General features: G+C 45.9%; 1 protein-coding gene across 3 annotated transcripts in view; it reads left to right on the top strand.

Annotated features, from left to right (window-relative positions):
* The first annotated feature begins 13,653 nt into the window (after positions 1–13,653).
* The window catches only part of hunk (hormonally up-regulated Neu-associated kinase), a 36,407-nt gene continuing 28,887 nt past the window's right edge, over positions 13,654–21,173 (top strand). The window contains exon 1 of one of the 3 annotated variants that reach the window (XM_042311608.1): positions 13,654–14,929. In XM_042311608.1, coding sequence (XP_042167542.1) covers positions 14,690–14,929 — 240 coding nt within the window. In that variant the 5' untranslated portion in view covers positions 13,654–14,689. The remainder of the gene's footprint in view (positions 14,930–21,173) is intronic. The other 2 variants (XM_042311607.1, XM_042311606.1) reach the window with 2 other exon arrangements.

The following is a 21,173-nucleotide window of genomic DNA, read 5'->3' as shown; positions in this document are numbered from 1 at the left end:
AATAAGAATAGTGAACACTGAAACAAAAACAATAAAACGACAGTCCTGAACGGTGAAATAAAACCCAGAACAGAAAATAATCACCCACACCACACAGGTGGGAAAAGGCTCCCTAAGTATGATTCTCAATCAGAGACAACGATCGACACCTGCCTCTGATTGAGAACCATACCAGGTCAAACACATAACTACAACATAGAAAAAAGAACATAGATAACCCACCCAACTCACGCCCTGACCATACTAAACAAAAGACATAACAAAAGAACTAAGGTCAGAACGTGACAACTATAGAGCCATTAATTACCATGTCGATCAACGCTTGAATAGAAACGTAGTTCACACCCCCGATTTTGAAGTCAACACATGCGCTACAGTCCCATTAGTTTTCTTTGCAGCCTCGTTTGAATGTCGCGGTTGCACACATTTGCACGGAATGGGGTGAGTTTGCGTTAGCTATCTGGACACTGAATCCAACTGCTGGAGCTCTGTTAACCACCTGACAAAGTATTACTAACTAAACAATTACTGTCTAATCAAGTACTATCAAAATATATTTTTAAAAATGACTAATAAAGATAGCATGGCTAGTATGACGTTAACTACTTTTGGCAACGTCAGCTCAATTAGCTAGCTAACGTTACATTATCTGTTAAAAAAAACTAAGCTGGATAGCTGTTAATATTGTTTCAAATTTATAGAAGATGGACATATTGAAGATGCAGCTCAGCAAACACAGACGGTTGTTGTATTTGAAGGAGTAAGTGAATAGATTTTGTGTGTGTGTGTGTTTACAATACAATTATTTAGCATCTAGCTACATAGATGGGTTGGCTGATAACAACATCACGAAAACGATGTGCTCGCTTTCATGGGGCATAACATGCTGACCAGACCGGACACGTCGCGTGCACGATAAATTTAGAAATCTATGTTATTCAATTATTGCACCCACACTGCTCGCGCCAACGAGCGTCTGCGTTGCCAAGGGCTAAAATAGAAGTCAGTTCTATTTCTGACGCAGATCGCACTGCAAGTCCCGCCTCTCTCATCTCCTCATTGGTTTATAGAAGCAGGTACCCACGTGCCATCTCCTCATTGGTTATACCCACCTGGGTGATTGATAGACAAACTGTTTTGCCGGTCGTCGTGGTAATACAATGAAAAGTGTAGACGCCAATCACCATATAAGTACAAAGATGAAAAAAAGCCTGGAAGGAGGAGAGATGACTAGAAACGATTTGGTTGGCCGTTTTATGTGTGGATTAATTGGTCCGAGTAGAGGACCTTGTGCATTTCAGGTAAAATAACAACTCAATGTTTATATCCCAGGACAAATTAGCTAGCAACAGCAAGCTAGCGAAATAGGACAAATTAGCTAGCAAGTGCAAGCTAGCGAAATAGGACAAATTAGCTAGCAAGTGCAAGCTAACTAGCTAAATTGCCATACATGTTTAATGCTTTTTGACCTGTCCCCAAATTAATGTCATTTGTTCAGAGTTTGTTTTGATATTCTAACCTGCGTGTCGTGATCGCATTTGTGGTAGGGGGACAAAATAAATGTATGCACGATAGCGCACGCGCGCAGCCGGTTTGGGTTCCGTGTCAAGTCAACCTGTTGTAATTCTGAATGGCCAGATATCTAGTAAGAATGACACTGCCATGTGTGGGAATCATCAGTGGTTTATTTCAGCATGTTTCATTATGTTATTGATACCATGTCTTGTTTTGACTGATTTCATGTCAATGTAAATATGCCAAACATTCGCTAGCTAGTTAACCAACAACTGTAACAATGTATTTGAAACAACAAGTGGTCATTGTGCAAATGTATTTCTTTTCAATAAAACACAACCATCTACACCAACCTCATCTGCAGTAATGTGGCCAACATCAACATGAGACTATTTTTTTATTGCCAATCAAATATTGGACATGGTTTATTTAAACTTTGCAACAAAATGATAAATACTTTTTCCAAAATATTGTTCTTAATGGAAAGTTATGATAGTTATGCACTTGTAAATTGTACTTGATAATATATACAAAAACATCATTGACACGATATTCCATGGGTTTACAGACCACAATCCATTGAATTAATATTAAGAAGTGTTAATTATTTGGCCGTCAGGAGAGCACAGCTCATGGAAGAAAGCAGTGAGGTATGCAACATAGAGTTATGTTTCTGCAAAATGTAAATTGCTAGCGTGCGGGGTGTTCCATTTTATTTGCGCAGGGATCTTTGGGGCTGAGCTCCCGGATGTTCAGAATGTCTCGTGACGTACCAGGACCCAAGCACCACCAGTGCAGGGCAGCTGCGAATCAAGGTAGAAAAATAACCTGCACAAATCAGAACTGACAGAGACTGGGCGCAATCGAGCGGATCACTTTTGTCAGGTCATCGCCAATTGTGTATAAACCATGGATGACTGACACTGGGCGATATGTTTTTTTTTTGTAAATAAAAACTGGTGTGCTGCATCAAGAGAAGGAAATGGTAAACTGACCTCATGTTAAGCTGTCGACCCTTTTATCTACATATAGTTCTCATCCAGACATTATCATGTCTCCATCCCTCCACAATTTAATTCAAAGGGCTTTACTGGCATGGGAAACATACATGCCAACACCACTCTGGCACTCAACAAACTGTATGGCGCCGTTAAACAAACCAGAATCCGCTCACCCAGAGGCATTGTTTCTGTTGGGCGGAAACTTTAACACATCTCCTGCGCCACTAGAGGGCGCTTAAAACTAGTCAAAAAGAGAACCGTCGCGCTCTCTCAGAAGCTTGGCTGGTGTGTAAAACCTGCGAATTCAGACATAGAGGTGTAATGGGTTCACACTCAAAAATGTGTCTCATAAATCTTACTTCATTATTGCGTTGTTGTTGTTGTTTTTTTTTTACTGCATCAGGGATAGCGTACACAGACGTTTCAGCTCTACAGCCTTCTTCAATGTGTCGTATTAAATATTCTGCTAATGTCTTCTATCATGTAAATGACGTATAATTGCATGAAATGCGTTCATAAAAGGTTATTCTAAAAACGCGTCTGCTCAACGGTGTGCCACTACGCAAATGCGATTTATAGATGTATGCAATGCTTTATAATAAAGGGCCAAAAAAAAATCACCCCCTGCAGCAACACCCTACGAACTCAAAACATCTTCCAGCGGCCATGCAGATAAACAGTGCCTTCAGCAAGTATTTAAAATGTTGTTGTTAGTCTGAATATAAAATGTGTTACATTTAGATGTTGTGTCACTGGCCTTATACACAATACCCCATAATATCAAAGTGGAATTATGTTTTTAGAAACGTTTACAAATGAAAAATGAAAAGCTGAAATGTCTTTGAGTCAATAAGTATTCAACCCCTTTGTTATAAGAAGCCTAAATAAGTTCAGGAGTAAAAATGTGCTTAACTCACTCTGTGCAACAATATTGTTGAACATGATTTTTGACTGACTTCCTCATCTTTGTACCCCACACATACAAATTATCTGTAAGGTCCCTCAGTCGAGCAGTGAATTTAAACACAGATGCAACCACAAAGACAAGGGAGGTTTTCCAATGCCTCGCACAGAAGGGCATCTATTGGTAGGTAGGTAAACAAAACAAAAACGGACATTGAATATCCCTTTAAACATGGTGATTGTATTAATTACACTTCGAATACACCCAGTCACTACAGAGATACAGGCGTCCTTTCTAACTCAGTTGCCGGAGAGAAAAGAAACTCCTCAGGGATTTAACCCTGAGGCCAATGATGACTTTAAAAACAGTTACAGAGTTTAATGGCTGTTACAGGAGGAAACTGAGGATGGCTCAACAACATTGTAGTTACTCCACCATTCTAACCTAAATGTGAAAAGAAGAAAGCCTGTACAGATAAATAAATATTCCAAAACATGCATCCTGTTTGCAACAAGACACTAAAGTAATACTGCACAAAATGTGTCAAAGAAATTAACTTTATGTTCTGAATATAAAGCGTTATGTTTGGGGCAAATCCAACACATCACTGAGTACCACTCTTCATATGTTCAAGCATAGTGGTGGCTGCATCATGTTATGGGTATGCTTGTCATCAGCAAGGACTTGGGATTATTATTTTTTTTTTAATAAAAATAAATGTAATAGAGCTCAGCACAGACAAAATCCGAGAGGAAAACCTTGTTCAGTCTGCTTTCCAAATCAAATGTTATTGGTCACATGCCTCGATTACAACAGTGAAATGCTTACTCACGAGCCCATTCCCCATGGTGCAGAGTTAAAAGGTAAGACAAATATTTGCTAAATAAAAAAAGGAAACAGTAACACAATAGAAACAATAACGAGGCAAAACACAAGGAGTACCGGGACCGATTCAATGTGGAGACGAAGTAACTGAGGGAATACAGTATGTACATGTGGGGAAGGGTAAAGTGACTAGGCAGAGTACGAGCAGCAGCGTGTGTGTGTGTGTGTGGTGCTTCATTCTATATCTGGAGGATTCCTGATATCTCCAGGAGTTATAAGTATAACTTTTTGTCTTTATCTGTTGTGGTCTAGTACTGTCTTTATCTGTTGTGGTCTAGTACTGTATTTTTGTCTTTATTTGTTGTGGTCTAGTACTGTCTTTATCTGTTGTGGTCTAGTTCTGTCTTTATCTGTTGTGGTCTAGTTCTGTCTTTATCTGTTGTGGTCTAGTACTGTCTTTATCTGTTGTGGTCTAGTACTGTCTTTATCTGTTGTGGTCTAGTACTGTCTTTATCTGTTGTGGTCTAGTACTGTCTTTATCTGTTGTGGTCTAGTACTGTCTTTATCTGTTGTGGTCTAGTTCTGTCTTTATCTGTTGCGGTCTAGTTCTGTCTTTATCTGTTGTGGTCTAGTACTGTCTTTATCTGTTGTGGTCTAGTACTGTCTTTATCTGTTGTGGTCTAGTACTGTCTTTATCTGTTGTGGTCTAGTACTGTCTTTTTGTCTCTATCTGTTGTGGTCTAGTACTGTCTTTATCTGTTGTGGTCTAGTACTGTCTTTATCTGTTGTGGTCTAGTACTGTCTTTATCTGTTGTGGTCTAGTACTGTCTTTATCTGTTGTGGTCTAGTACTGTCTTTATCTGTTGTGGTCTAGTACTGTCTTTATATGTTGTGGTCTAGTTCTGTCTATCTGTTGTGGTCTAGTACTGTCTTTATCTGTTGTGGTCTAGTACTGTCTTTATCTGTTGTGATCTTGTACTGTCTTTTTGTCTCTATCTGTTGTGGTCTAGTACTGTACTGTCTTTATCTGTTGTGGTCTAGTACTGTCTTTATCTGTTTGTCTAGGTCTTCTAGTACTGTCTTTATCTGTTGTCGTCTAGTACTGTCTTTATCTGTTGTGGTCTAGTACTGTCTTTATCTGTTGTGGTCTAGTATTGTCTTTATCTGTTGTGGTCTAGTACTGTCTCTATCTGTTGTGGTCTAGTACTGTCTCTTTGCTAGCTAGGACCATCTACTTTAAGTGCTGCCTGCCTTCCCAGTGGTCTACTTGGTGTGTGAACTGCTGACTGCTCCTAAGTTGTGTCAGTGGAGGCTCCTCAGAGGAGAAAAGGGAGGACCATCCTCAGTGAATTTCATAAAAAAATAAAAAATAGTAAAACATTTAAATAGTTGTCTTTGTAGATAAAACTATACTAAATAAATTCAGGTCACCAAATAATTGATTAAAACACATTGTTTTGCAATGAAGGTCTACAGTAGTGTAACGATGTTCGTCTGAGGAAGAATGTGAGGACCAAAGTGTTCGTCATGTATTAAATAGAACTGAACACTAAATACAAAGTAACAAACAGAACAACCGAAACAGCTCCGGCAGGTGCAAAACACAAAAACAGAAAGCAACTACCCACAAAACACCAGGTGGGAACAGGCTACCTAAGTATGGTTCTCAATCAGAGACAACGATAGACAGCTGCCTCTGATTGGGAACCATACCAGGCCAAACACATAGAATACAAAACATAGAATGCCCACCCCAACTCACGCCCTGACCAGACCAAAATAGAGACATAAAAATGGAACTAAGGTCAGGACGTGACAAGTAGCCTCAACAGCACTCTGTAGAGTAGCACCATGGTGTAGCCGGAGGACAGCTAGCTTCCATCCTCCTCTGAGTACATTGACTTCAATACAAAACCTAGGAGGCTCATGGTTCTTTTCCCCTTCCACAGTAATTATGACAACTTCCGGGGGACATCCTCTAACCTATCAGAGCTCTTGCAGCATGAACCGACATGTTGTCCACCCAATCAAAGGATCAGAGAATAAATCTAGTGCTGAAAGCATAAGCTACAGCTAGCTAGCACTGCAGTGTATAACATGCGGCAAGTAGTTGACTCACAGAGAAAGACATTAGTTGAAAGGATTTGAACAAATTAATTTCTTCAAAAATGGAGAAGCTAGAGAGAGCTATGTTTTGTCATTTTACTTTCTCGACCTTAGCTAGAAAATGCAGCTAGCTAGTTTAGCCTACTCAAACACCTGGCTCAAACAGAGGGATGCTATGTTGCTAGCTGGTTATAACAGAGGGATGCTATGTTAGCTAGCTGGCTATAACAGAGGGATGCTATGTTTGCTAGCTGGCTATAACAAAGGGATGCTATGTTAGTTAGCTGGCTATAACAGAGGGATGCTATGTTAGGTAGCTGGTTATAACAGAGGGATGCTATGTTTGCTAGCTGGCTATAACAGAGGGATGCTATGTTTGCTAGCTGGCTATAACAAAGGTATGCTATGTTAGCTAGCTGGCTATAACAGAGGGATGCTATGTTAGCTAGCTGGTTATAACAGAGGGATGCTATGTTAGCTAGCTGGCTATGACTATCCAACACAACACTGGAACTCTTCCAAGTCAAGGTAAGCTTTTGGTTTTACTAATTGTGCTAAACTTCTTACTGACTGTACACTGTAACGTTACTGCATGATTGTAGCGGATTTACTAACACGTTAGTTCTATTAGCTATGTTGACTATGATGTTACTTTAGCTAATATGAGGACAACGATGTTGGCTGTGTGTAGCGGTTATGATAGGGTTTGGCTTGGAAAGTTGTTTTTCTCCTGGTCACACACAGCTGATGTGTTGTGCATTGAAGTCCACAAGCGAAGGGAAAATGTGAGAGGAGGAGAGCGCGTAGATGCAAGAAGGAATTATACAACGTGGCTGCTATGAAAGTGAACTGTGTTTGTGTAATCAGGGGTGTATTCATTCCGCCAATTCTGTTGAAAAACATGCATTGGTATTTTTCCTGAGTAAAAAAAGAACAGGTGTATATCCAGAGATGAACTCTAGGTGGCGATGATGACCAGTAATTCCAGCCAGACAGCCCTCTGTACTGTATTGTACCAGCAGGAACAATAGAAGCTATAGAGGAGGAAAAACATATTTTGCTCATATGGTGTCTAGGATTATGACCAATATGGAGTAGATTTAACACCATGTAGGTTTGTTTGGTCTACTAAGTTAAACACTGTGTCTTTGGGATGGATGGAAGGATGGAAGGATGGATGGATGAAGATTGATACAGAGAGAGAAAGCGATGGAGAAAGATGGATGCAGAGAGATGCCTTGGTCCTCATTTATGATGGAGAAAGATGGATGCAGAGAGATGCCTTGGTCCTCATTTATGATGGCGAAAGATGGATGCAGAGAGATGCCTTGGTCCTCATTTATGATGGCGAAAGATGGATGCAGAGAGATGCCTTGGTCCTCATTTATGATGGCGAAAGATGTTGAATATAAAATAAACGATTTGTCATTAGAGAATATTTCATATTAAAATGTCCATCACAACAATGACTTCTCTTTGTGATAACGTCAATAAAGATAGCATTATAAAACAATACTTTTTATAAAGTAGAAAGAAAATATACTATTTTAAAAACGTTACTTTCTACTATTTCTACATTAGTATACAAAATATATGTATATATGCATACTGTTGATGCTTATCAATTATTTTTCTATAAATAATGTCCCCAAATTCCTTGGTTTTCCAGACATCCTAGTTTGAGTATTGTCAGATGTCCTGCTTATTTCCTGATGACCTGTTGTGTCTGCAGCTCTCGGCTAGGAATTGTCTACATCTCCACACCCAGGAAACTGGACTGCCTCGGGTCTCTGTTCTGTCTCAATAGGGCGGCCATGTAGTGAATTAAGGAGCAGGGCTTGAACCAGTGACTCTGATGTTAGGCTGCATGGCAGGGTGCATTACTTAGGCCTGCCTCTCGTGCCATTGAGTTCCAGACCTCTTGGTAGAGGGTGCAGTTATGGTTACATTGACACACAGACACAGACAGAGGGAGGTTTCACTATTAAAGTTTCTCTCTGGGACGTCAATGCTACTGGTAACTTCACAGGAGAATCCCAGGATAACATCTACAGAGCCTTCAGAAGTACCCATACCCCTTGACTTATTCCACATTTTGTTTTTACTGCCTGAATTCAAAATGGATCAAATTGTCCCGTCCCCCCCCACACACACACACACACACACTCATCTACACACAATAATGAGAAAGTGAAAACATGTTTTTAGAAATGTTTGAAAATTTACTGAAAATGAAATATACAGAAATATCTTATATACATTTATTTAAATATTTATTCATACCCCTGAGTTAATACTTTGTAAAAAAAACACCTTTGGCGTTTGATTACAGCTGTGAGTCTTTCTGGGTAAGTCTCTAAGAGTGATTACAGCTGTGAGTCTTTCTGGGTAAGTCTCTAAGAGCTTTACACACCTTTATTGTTTCATTATTTTATTTAACCAGGCAAGTCAGTTAAGAACAAATTCTTATTTTCAATGATGGCCTAGGAACAGTGGGTTAACTGCCTGTTCAGGGGGCAGAATGATAGATTTTTACCTTGTCAGTTCTGGGATTTGATCTTACAACATTTTCGGTTATTAGTCCAACGCTCTAACCACTAGGCTACCTGCCGCCTCTACACTCTAACCACTAGGCTACCTGCCACCTCTACACTCTAACCACTCGGCTACCCTGCCACCTCTACACTCTAACCACTAGGCTACCTGCCTCCTCTACACTCTAACCACTCGGCTACCTGCCTCCTCTACACTCTAACCACTAGGCTACCTGCCGCCTCTACACTCTAAGCACTAGGCTACCCTGCCACCTCTACACTCTAACCACTAGGCTACCTGCCACCTCTACACTCTAACCACTAGGCTACCTGCCACCTCTACACTCTAACCACTAGGCTACCTTCCGCCCCCAGACATTGTAATTATGTACTAATTAATTCACATACGAAATACGAATGGAACCTTGAACTCCAACGGAATGTGTCTGTTAACAGTAAAAGTGTAATTATTTAATTAGAAGTCCTACTGAAGATATTTTACATTGACGTCATTTAGCAGACGCTCTTATCCAGACTGACAGTAAGTAGTGAGTTCATACATGTTCATATTAGTCCCCCTAGTCCCAGCCCTCAGTACATCCCCCCAGTACAGCCCTCAGTACAGCCCTCAGTACATCCCCCAGTACAGCCCTCAGTACAGCCCTCAGTACATCCCCCAGTACAGCCCTCAGTACATCCCCCAGTACAGCCCTCAGTACAGCCCTCAGTACATCCCCCAGTACAGCCCTCAGTACATCCCCCCAGTACAGCCCTCAGTACATCCCCCAGTACAGCCCTCAGTACACCCCCCAGTACAGCCCTCAGTACATCCCCCAGTACAGCCCTCAGTACATCCCCCTAGTCCCAGCCCTCAGTACATCCCCCAGTACAGCCCTCAGTACATCCCCCCAGTACAGCCCTCAGTACATCCCCCTAGTCCCAGCCCTCAGTACATCCCCCAGTACAGCCCTCAGTACATCCCCCTAGTCCCAGCCCTCAGTACATCCCCCAGTACAGCCCTCAGTACATCCCCCAGTACAGCCCTCAGTACATCCCCCCCCAGTACAGCCCTCAGTACATCCCCCAGTACAGCCCTCAGTACATCCCCCCAGTACAGCCCTCAGTACATCCCCCAGTACAGCCCTCAGTACATCCCCCTAGTCCCAGCCCTCAGTACAGCCCTCAGTACATCCCCCTAGTCCCAGCCCTCAGTACATCCCCCCCTAGTAGTCCCAGCCCTCAGTACATCCCCCCAGTACAGCCCTCAGTACATCCCCCAGTACATCCCCCAGTACAACCCTCCAGTACAGCCCTCAGTACAGCCCCCAGTACAGCCCTCCAGTACAGCCCCCAGTACAGCCACCCAGTACAGCCCTCCAGTACAGCCCTCCACTACACCTAGACCTTACAGTGAAATGCTGAATACAACAGGTGTAGTAGACCTGACAGTATTCAGCATTTCACTGTAAGGTCTACCTACACCTGTTGTATTAGGCATTTCACTGTAAGGTCTACTACACCTGTTGTATTCAGCATTTCACTGTAATGTCTACTACACCTGTTGTATTCAGCATTTCACTGTAAGGTCTACTACACCTGTTGTATTCAGCATTTCACTGTGAGGTCTACCTACACCTGTTGTATTCAGCATTTCACTGTAAGGTCTACTACACCTGTTGTATTCAGCATTTCACTGTAAGGTCTACTACACCTGTTGTATTCAGCATTTCACTGTAAGGTCTATTTGATTTGATTTGATTTGACCATCCGTTACCATGGTAGCAGCCACATGAACTTATAAGTTGTTTACAAAGATATTCTATTCTTATTTACAATATCTGACTCCAAAATAACACAATACATTATTTACCAGTTATTTCTATTGGTAACAAGATCATCTGAAACACAACCAAAACAAACTGCAAATTGCATCCAACCAGTTTATAGAGTCACCAGCTTGATGTAGTCATTGAGTGCTAGGAATATGGGACCAAATACTACACTTTTGACTTCATTTAATACACATCAGTGAAGTTTTCCCAATACTTTTGGTTCTTCTTTAATTGGGGGGGGGGGTACAGATAAAAAATATCTGTAATATGGATGAACATACCCTCAAATTAAAGATGACAGTCAGCACTTTGTATCCTTTCAAATCCAAAGTGTTGGAGTACAGAGCCACAACAACAAGAAATATTTCACTATTCCAATACATCATGACTCTCAGTTCATTACTTTATGACTCTCAGTCAGAGGTGGCAAGCAGGGCACAGCCAATGAGGATTCAGTCAGAGGTGGCAAGCAGGGCACAGCCAACGAGGATTCAGTCAGAGGTGGCAAGGAGGGCACAGCCAACGAGGATTCAGTCAGAGGTGGCAAGGAGGGCACAGCCAACGAGGATTCAGTCAGAGGTGGCAAGGAGGGCACAGCCAACGAGGATTCAGTCAGAGGTGGCAAGGAGGGCACAGCCAACGAGGATTCAGTCAGAGGTGGCAAGGAGGGCACAGCCAACGAGGATTCAGTCAGAGGTGGCAAGGAGGGCACAGCCAACGAGGATTCAGTCAGAGGTGGCAAGGAGGACACAGCCAACGAGGATTCAGTCAGAGGTGGCAAGCAGGGCACAGCCAACGAGGATTCAGTCAGAGGTGGCAAGGAGGGCACAGCCAACGAGGATTCAGTCAGAGGTGGCAAGCAGGGCACAGCCAACGAGGATTCAGTCAGAGGTGGCAAGCAGGGCACAGCCAACGAGGATTCAGTCAGAGGTGGCAAGGAGGGCACAGCCAACGAGGATTCAGTCAGAGGTGGCAAGGAGGGCACAGCCAACGAGGATTCAGTCAGAGGTGGCAAGCAGGGCACAGCCAACGAGGATTCAGTCAGAGGTGGCAAGGAGGGCACAGTCAACGAGGATTCAGTCAGAGGTGGCAAGGAGGGCACAGCCAACGAGGATTCAGTCAGAGGTGGCAAGGAGGGCACAGCCAACGAGGATTCAGTCAGAGGTGGCAAGCAGGGCACAGCCAACGAGGATTCAGTCAGAGGTGGCAAGGAGGGCACAGCCAACGAGGATTCAGTCAGAGGTGGCAGAGGTGGCAAGCAGGGCACAGCCAACGAGGATTTCAGTCAGAGGTGGCAAGGAGGGCACAGCCAACGAGGATTCAGTCAGAGGTGGCAAGGAGGGCACAGCCAACGAGGATTCAGTCAGAGGTGGCAAGCAGGGCACAGCCAACGAGGATTCAGTCAGAGGTGGCAAGCAGGGCACAGCCAACGAGGATTCAGTCAGAGGTGGCAAGGAGGGCACAGCCAACGAGGATTCAGTCAGAGGTGGCAAGGAGGGCACAGCCAACGAGGAATCAGTCAGAGGTGGCAAGGAGGGCACAGCCAACGAGGATTCAGTCAGAGGTGACAACCCAGCAAGCAGGGCACAGCCAACGAGGATTCAGTCAGAGGTGACAACCCAGCAAGCAGGGCACAGGAGTGATTTCAAAAGCCATGCCGCTAATAAAATGGTTTTAACGGGAGTTACATGGAGCTCTTCCCTGAGAGCCAGGAGGCGATCTGTAGTAAGGCAAACATCCTCCACACCTGTGCTTGTCGGTCCGTCAGTCAGTCCCATGTCCTAAGGATATCCGTTCATCAGCCGAGGTTATGCCACCAGAAATAAACACACGATACAGCTGACATGGACTACCTGATTGGCTCATTCGTAACGTCATTATCGCCAACCTACATGAACGAGCGGTTTAGAATGTAATGCTTAATATTACCAGTAGATGACGCCACATTCCTGTTTTTTTTGTTTTTTCTGCTCCCATTTTTCCAATGTCTTGATTTTTTCATTGTGTCTTGACCGCATGGTCCGGTAGACAAAGCAAGGTGGAGGCAATGCGCTGAGCTCACACTTTGCAGCGGACAGAACAATTCAATAGCCTATGTTTTCTTTGGCTATAAATGACAACAACAACAAAAACAACCACTGGCTGGTATTTGTTTTGCAAAAACATGACAAAATCATATTTGAGAAATATCTTTTTAAATTTGTAAGTCTTATTTGTTCCATAAACCTACCGCTCAAAATATATGTTTGGTAGATATAAACTATTATTATTAGCACCAAGAAATACGTCTCTTCATATCTTCCTGTTCTGTTCAGGACCGAAATGTAAGAGATTGAATTGTAAAAGCAACAGTTTCTTATGAATTCAACAGAGCGTTTGTACTGTGTGTGTCTGGTCATAGACAAGAAGCAGCTCATCCTCTCTTAACGGGGAGACCTTCAAAGCCGCGGCGCCACCGCGCTTTGTTCACTTTCATTGTCTCTAATTCATTCATTTAAATCAGTTTCATCCATGTGGATGAAGAAAAACAAGACAAAAACTGATCATGTAAATACAGAGTTTCCCGTTTTACCATGAACTGTGTGTTATTGCTTTCATGTTGAAGATGTGTCTCTGATGCAATAGATGTATGGAGTTGACAAAGAAAATAAGGCACTGATAAATAAAATAAAATTAAAAAAATTAAAAAAGCAAGTATCATTGTGTGAGAGTATAGTTTAGCCCACAGACAGTTGTTTTCTTGAGATCAAGAAAATAAGCACGTGGGTGTGTAGCTCATTTGGTTATTGGCACGCGGAGACCACTTGTTATTGTGGCATCAGAACGCTTCGTTTGGAGAGGCACAACCCTTTTACGCAACATACCACTTCATAAATCAACAGATTTCTTTGTTCCTAGAGGAACATGCAACACACGCCCCTACATTTGCATATAGCGCCTACATAAGGTACCCGGGCTGAACTGAAATCCTATCAGTTAAGAATATGAATGGCCAATAAAATAACCTCATGGTGTAGGCTATTCTGTCTATCTGTTTTGAAGACAAGTCCCTTTGGGTGAAGGAGAAGGGGTCAATCTTTCTCCAAACAGCAAGAAAAATCAATAGGCTCATTAATCAAAGTCCGTGTTCTTTAACTACCAGGAGTCACCTTCCAATCAGGGCAGAGAGAAAGCATTATGATATCATCCCTGTAGCCAGTCTCCGGGTGAGTTTAGACCTGGCTTTGTTTGAGCTTGCAGAGAGAGCTGCTGTATTTGGAGATGAGGAGAGACGGAGAAGAAGCATGGTCGTAGGGCGGGGTTTGGGTCTCTGGATCTCACGTCTCCTCCCGCCGCCGCCTCTGATAGGATTACAGTTCAGCCCGGTTACCAAGTCGGGGAGCTTTTTCACACAAACAGTTAACGCCCACCCACTGAACCGGGAAAGTCGCTTCGAACCAAACAGCGTGCTTCACATTCAACAGTCTATTCGGTAATCGCCCAACGCAAAGGAGCGCTCATTATAGAACAGTTTGAGAGCGCGACAGAGAGAGAAGTTAAATGAACAACACTTTCGTTTGTTTCTCGCAGGATTTAAGGATATTTACACCGATTTCTAGTCTTTTTTTTAACAACGTTTTGCAATATTTATATTTTTTCCTCGGTCAAAAAGCCCATTTTTTGATTTATATTCTATACAAGGGACCGTTACATAAAGTGATTAAAAACGTTTGGACGCGTCATCTCTGAACAATCTCAAGAAACTGCTGAGTGCACGCAAACATGCCGTCGCTTCGAGATTGAACAGGTTAGCTCGGATTTCCGTTAAGTATTTACAACTATTTGTGACTGGGCACCGGACAGGCAGACTTTACCTCAGATGCACCTCACATACATGACAGACCCCGTTTAGAGCACAGAGGAGAGCGAGGAACAAAAACATACCGGCTCAAACTAAACAAACCGTTTGTAGTTTGACAGTTAGAGGCGGTTATGCCAGCCGCTGACTTCGACATGGTGTTTGACAGTCCCCGGTTACACGGGGGTAAAGCCCCCGCCTCTACCCCCAACAACGAGAACGTTGTCCCGGCTTCCCTAAGCAGTCCTGCCGTGGATATCCTGCGGAACTTCTACCATACCAAGCGTGTGGGAAACTACTTGATCGGGAGGAAACTTGGAGAGGGCTCCTTCGCTAAAGTCCGAGAGGGACTTCATGCCATGACCGGAGAGAAGGTAGGCTAGTTGACAGTACTGGAACTTAAAGTTAAGTTTTTGTTGATGGATGGATACATTTGGATACATTTGTTGGACTTTGTTTGGTTCGTTTCTCTAAAGTTACAATAGTGATAGAAATCGTCCCATTTTGCCATGCATGTGGAAATCATTATTTTGGATGTTGAAAATGTAAGTGTCCAATCTTGCTATAGTTACAATAAGATCTATTAGACATTTTGACAACTTTAGTAGCTGCTTAAATTAGACTACTTAATTACCTAATTATAACATGGTTACAATAGCCTCATATGAAACACTTAAACATGTAAGTAGCCACTTCACATTCCAACGTGATGTCATTGATATATTCTGTCACGTTTAATGTACTATAGAAGGGCGAATCGCTGCAGCGGGTAGATGACGTAGTCACGTACATAGTCATCATGTTTTGCCGGGGTCGATAATGATACGTTCCCCAGCAACAATAAATTAAATGTCGCTGAAACAGAAGAGGGAACTACCAACAAAGAGTCACTGACCAACAATCAAAACGAAACAGGTGAGGTTTTAGGAGTGGTTTTGAAAATTGACTTGGGCAACAACAACTAGGACCTAAAATACACCCATCATGAGCATCCCACTAAATTTGCCCGAGAAGAGGCAAAGAAAAGAAATAACTCCCACAGCAAACTTAAAGACAGGAAGCAAAACCTAAAAGGGATCGCAAAACAAAATAATATAAAGGATTGCTTTATAGGGAGAGCCAACTAAAGGTGTTGACTCTCCACATCTCTCAAGGCATTAACGAGATGACAACAAGCACAGGTGTAACACATACTGACTTAAGAGGTGACGCCAATCGGCGCGCCCTACGTGCCAACGAGCTGTATGTGTAACCTCAAAACATCAATGGAAAAACCAAAACCTGTAACAAACCTTATTTCACAACTCATAATGACACGAGGTATGATGTACACATGCAACCCTATTGTAATAAGGACACATTCATTATGAATGGTCTCCTATAGCAGGGATGTTAATCAGCACCGAGGGAGTGTACACACACACACACACACACACACACACACACACACACACACACACACACTCTCCTGCCCAAAACACAGCTTGAATATTATCAATATTTACTGTAGTGCCTGTTCTGTACCATGTGGTGGGTAGTGGCTGAGCTGTGTTGCGCTGTGCTGTACTGTGCTGTGTTGAGCTGTGCTGTGTTGAGCTGTGTTGTGTTGATCTGTGCTGTGCTGTGCTGTGTTGAGCTGTGCTGTGTTGAACTGTGCTGTGTTGAGCTGTGCTGTGTTGAGCTGTGCTGTGTTGAGCTGTCTGTGCTGTGCTGTGCTGTGTTGAGCTGTGCTGTGTTGAGCTGTGCTGTGTTGAGCTGTGCTGTGTTGAGCTGTGCTGTGCTGTGCTGTGTTGATCTGTGCTGTGTTGATCTGTGCTGTGTTGAGCTGTGCTGTGTTGAGCTGTGCTGTGCTGTGATCTGTGCTGTGTTGAGCTGTGCTGTGCTGTGCTGTGTTCTGTGTTGTGTTGAGCTGTGCTGTGTTGAGCTGTGCTGTGTTGAGCTGTGTTGTGTTGACCTGTGCTCTCTAGAGAGATCTCCTCTGAAACAAACTGTCCTAATGAATAGACCAGCCCGAAAGTAGAAAATAGACCAGCCCATGAGAAAGTGGCGCGGGTACTTACATATGAAATGATGTCTTTGATAAGTGTGTGTGTGTGTGTGTGTGTGTGTGTTTCGTCGTCAACGCACGGCTGTGATATGGGCTACCATTGGCCACTGGTTGCCTTTGTCTCTCTGGGCTCTCTGTGGTGCAGCCAAAAGCATTAGCATATTACAAAAACACATACCCCTTTTCCTCACTGTGTGTGCGCGCGTGTCTGTATGTGTTTTTCACTGTGTGTGTGTGTCTGTGTGTGTGTGTGTCTGTGTGTGTGCGCGCGTGTCTGTATGTGTTTTTCTCACTATGTGTTTGTGTGACCTGAAATTCCTATTTAGAATATTAAAGAAATAGACCCCCCGCCCCCCCGCCTGTACAGAGAGAGAGAGAGAGAGAGAGAGAGACACCCCTTCACTCAGAGAGAGAGACAGAGAGAGAGAGACAGAGAGAGAGAGAGAGAGAGAGAGAGAGAGAGACAGAGAGAGAGAGAGACAGAGAGAGAGACAGAGAGACAGAGAGAGAGAGAGAGAGAGAGAGAGAGAGAGAGAGAGACAGAGAGAGAGAGACAGAGAGAGAGAGAGAGACAGAGAGAGAGAGACAGAGAGAGAGAGAGAGAGACAGAGAGAGAGAGACAGAGAGAGAGAGAGAGAGAGACAGAGAGAGACAGAGAGAGACAGAGACAGAGAGAGAGAGAGAGAAAACACTCCTCTCTTTTCTCCTTCCCTTGTTCCCTTTGTATGGATGATGCAAACACTTGGCAATCACAGTCAGGAGAGAGGAGGGGAGAGGGGAGGGGAGAGAGGAGGGGAGAGAGGAGGGGTGCAGCGCTGCTCTCTGGGTCGTCTACTATGGGGTGGGGTGGGGTGGGGGTTATTACATCAGCGGCAGTAGTAAGGAAGGAGTGGTGCTTTGTGATAGGACGGGCACGGCCGTGAGAGACAGAGCAGAGGAGGTTGATACTGAATGGGAAGGCTAAAGGACTGGAGAGGATGGAAGCATCACTTGAAACAACGGCCTTATATGGTGGTGGTGGTGGGGGGTGTATTTGGGGTCAGTGTCTGGGGTGCAGAGAAATGTGTGGGGGATCATATTATTACAAAGGAAAGAGGAAGAGGGGGAGGTCAGGGAGATAACACATGTTGTGTATGATGAATCTGTTTTTGAATGTATGTAACCCACTTTCCTCGTATGACCTCATTCCCCCCTCCTCCACCCCCGCCCCTTCCCCCTGTGCCTGTCTGGGAGAAGGTAAACAGCAGTTGTTCAGATGGCCCCTGGGCTGAGAAGCCCCCTCTCCTCCTAACTCACCCTGTCTCCCCCCTCTCCTCCTAACTCACCCTGTCTCCCCTCCTCTCCTCCTAACTCACCCTGTCTCTCCCCTCGCCCTGTCTCCCCTCCCTCCTCCTAACTCGCCCTGTCTCTCCCCTCCTCTCCTCCTAACTCGCCCTGTCTTCCCTCCTAACTCGCCCTGTCTCCCCTCCTAACTCGCCCTGTCTCCCCTCCTCTCCTCCTAACTCACCCTGTCTCCCCTCCTAACTCGCCCTGTCTCCCCTCCTAACTCGCCCTGTCTCCCCTCCTAACTCGCCCTGTCTCCCCTCCTCTCCTCCTAACTCACCCTGTCTCCCCCCCTAACTCGCCCTGTCTCCCCTCCTAACTCGCCCTGTCTCTCCTCCTAACTCGCCCTGTCTCCCCTCCTAACTCGCCCTGTCTCCCCTCCTCTCCTCCTAACTCACCCTGTCTCTCCTCCTAACTCACCCTCACCCTGTCTCCCCTCCTCTCCTCCTAACTCGCCCTGTCTCCCCTCCCCTAACTCGCCCTGTCTCCCCTCCTCTCCTCCTAACTCGCCCTGTCTCCCCTCCTCTCCTCCTAACTCGCCCTGTCTCCCCTCCTCTCCTCCTAACTCGCCCTGTCTCTGGGATAGAGACAGTGGGATGGAGACAGTGGGATGGAGACAGTGGGAGACAGTGGGATGGAGACAGTGGGAGACAGTGGGAGACAGTGGGATAGAGACAGTGGGAGGTAGTGGGATAGAGACAGTGAGAGGTAGTGGGATAGAGACAGTGGGAGGTAGTGGGATGGAGACAGTGGGAGGTAGTGGGATGGAGACAATGGGAGGTAGTGGGATGGAGACAATGGGAGGTAGTGGGATGGAGACAATGGGAGGTAGTGGGATGGAGACAATGGGAGGTAGTGGGATGGAGACAGTGGGAGGTAGTGGGATGGAGACAGTTGGAGGTAGTGGGATGGAGACAGTTGGAGGTAGTGGGATGGAGACAGTTGGAGGTAGTGGGATGGAGACAGTTGGAGGTAGTGGGATGGAGACAGTGGGAGGTAGAGGGATGGAGACATTGGGAGGTAGTGGGATGGAAACATTGGGAGGTAGTGGGATGGATACAGTGGGAGGTAGTGGAAGGTAGTGGGATAGAGGTAGTGGGAGGTGGTGGAAGGTAGTGGGACGGAGACAGTGGAAGGTAGTGGGATGGAGGTAGTGGAAGGTCGTGGGATGGAGGTAGTGGGATGGAGACAGAGGGAGGTAGTGGAAGGTCGTGGGATGGAGACAGAGGGAGGTAGTGGAAGGTCGTGGGATGGAGACAGTGGGAGGTAGTGTTATGGAGACAGTGGGAGGTAGTGTTATGGAGACAGTGGGAGGTAGTGGGAGGTAGTGTTATGGAGACAGTGGGAGGTAGTGGGAGGTAGTGTTATGGAGACAGTGGGAGGTAGTGTTATGGAGACAGTGGGAGGTAGTGGGATGGAGGTAGTGGGAGGTAGTGGGGTGGAGACAGTGGGAGGTAGTGGGATAGAGACAGTGGGAGGTAGTGGGATGGAGACAGTGGGAGGTAGTGGGATAGAGACAGTGGGAGGTAGTGGGATAAAGACAGTGGGAGGTAGTGGGATGGAGACAGTGGGAGGTAGAGGGATGGAGACAATTGGAGGTAGTGGGATGGATACAGTGGGAGGTAGTGGGATGGAGACAGTGGGAGGTAGAGGGATGGAGACATTGGGAGGTAGAGGGATGGAGACAGTGGGAGGTGGTGGGAGGTAGAGGGATGGAGACATTGGGAGGTAGAGGGATGGAGACAGTGGGACGTAGTGGGATGGAGACAGTGGGACGTAGTGGGATGGAGACAGTGGGACATAGTGGGATGGAGACAGTGGGACGTAGTGGGATGGAGACAGTGGGAGGTAGTGGGATGGAGACAGTGGGACGTAGTGGGATGGAGACAGTGGGAGGTAGTGGGATGGAGACAGAGGGAGGTAGTGGGATGGAGACAGTGGGAGGTAGTGGGATGGAGACATTGGGAGGTGGTGGGATGGAGACAGTGGGAGGTAGTGGGATGGAGACAGTGGGAGGTGGTGGGATGGAGACAGTGGGAGGTAGAGGGATGGAGACAGTGGGAGGTAGAGGGATGGAGACATTGGGAGGTAGTGGGATGGAGACATTGGGAGGTGGTGGGATGGAGACAGTGGAAGGTGGTGGGATGGAGACAGTGGGAGGTGGTGGGATGGAGACAGTGGGAGGTAGAGGGATGGAGACAGTGGGAGGTAGAGGGATGGAGAGAGTGGGAGGTAGTGGGATGGAGACATTGGGAGGTGGTGGGATGGAGACAGTGGGAGGTGGTGGGATGGAGACAGTGGGAGGTGGTGGGATGGAGACAGTGGGAGGTGGTGGGATGGAGACAGTGGGAGGTGGTGGGATGGAAACAGTGGGAGGTAGTGGGATGGAGACAGTGGGAGGTGGTGGGATGGAGAGAGTGGGAGGTGGTGGGATGGAGACAGTGGGAGGTGGTGGGATGGAGAGAGTGGGAGGTGGTGGGATGGAGAGAGTGGGAGGTAGTGGGATGGAGACATTGGGAGGTGGTGGGATGGAGACAGTGGGAGGTGGTGGGATGGAGACAGTGGGAGGTAGAGGGATGGAGAGAGTGGGAGGTAGTGGGATGGAGACATTGGGAGGTGGTGGGATGGAGACAGTGGGAGGTGGTGGGATGGAGACAGTGGGAGGTAGAGGGATGGAGAGAGTGGGAGGTAGTGGGATGGAGACATTGGGAGGTGGTGGGATGGAGACAGTGGGAGGTGGTGGGATGGAGACAGTGGGAGGTGGTGGGATGGAGACAGTGGGAGGTGGTGGGATGGAGACATTGGGAGGTGGTGGGATGGAGACAGTGGGAGGTAGAGGGATGGAGACATTGGGAGGTGGTGGGATGGAGACAGTGGGAGGTGGTGGGATGGAGACAGTGGGAGGTAGTGGGAGTGGGAGGTAGTGGGATGGAGACAGTGGGAGGTAGAGGGATGGAGACATTGGGAGGTGGTGGGATGGAGACAGTGGGAGGTGGTGGGATGGAGACAGTGGGAGGTAGTGGGATGGAGACAGTGGGAGGTAGTGGGATGGAGACATTGGGAGGTGGTGGGATGGAGACAGTGGGAGGTAGAGGGATGGAGACAGTGGGAGGTAGAGGGATGGAGACATTGGGAGGTGGTGGGATGGAGACAGTGGGAGGTGGTGGGATGGAGACAGTGGGAGGTAGAGGGATGGAGAGAGTGGGAGGTAGTGGGATGGAGACATTGGGAGGTGGTGGGATGGAGAC

Source organism: Oncorhynchus tshawytscha, linkage group LG33 (genome assembly GCF_018296145.1).
Source record: "Oncorhynchus tshawytscha isolate Ot180627B linkage group LG33, Otsh_v2.0, whole genome shotgun sequence".
NCBI lineage: Eukaryota > Metazoa > Chordata > Actinopteri > Salmoniformes > Salmonidae > Oncorhynchus > Oncorhynchus tshawytscha.
Note: the sequence above shows the minus strand (reverse complement) of the source record. Positions and strands in the feature narration are given on the sequence as shown.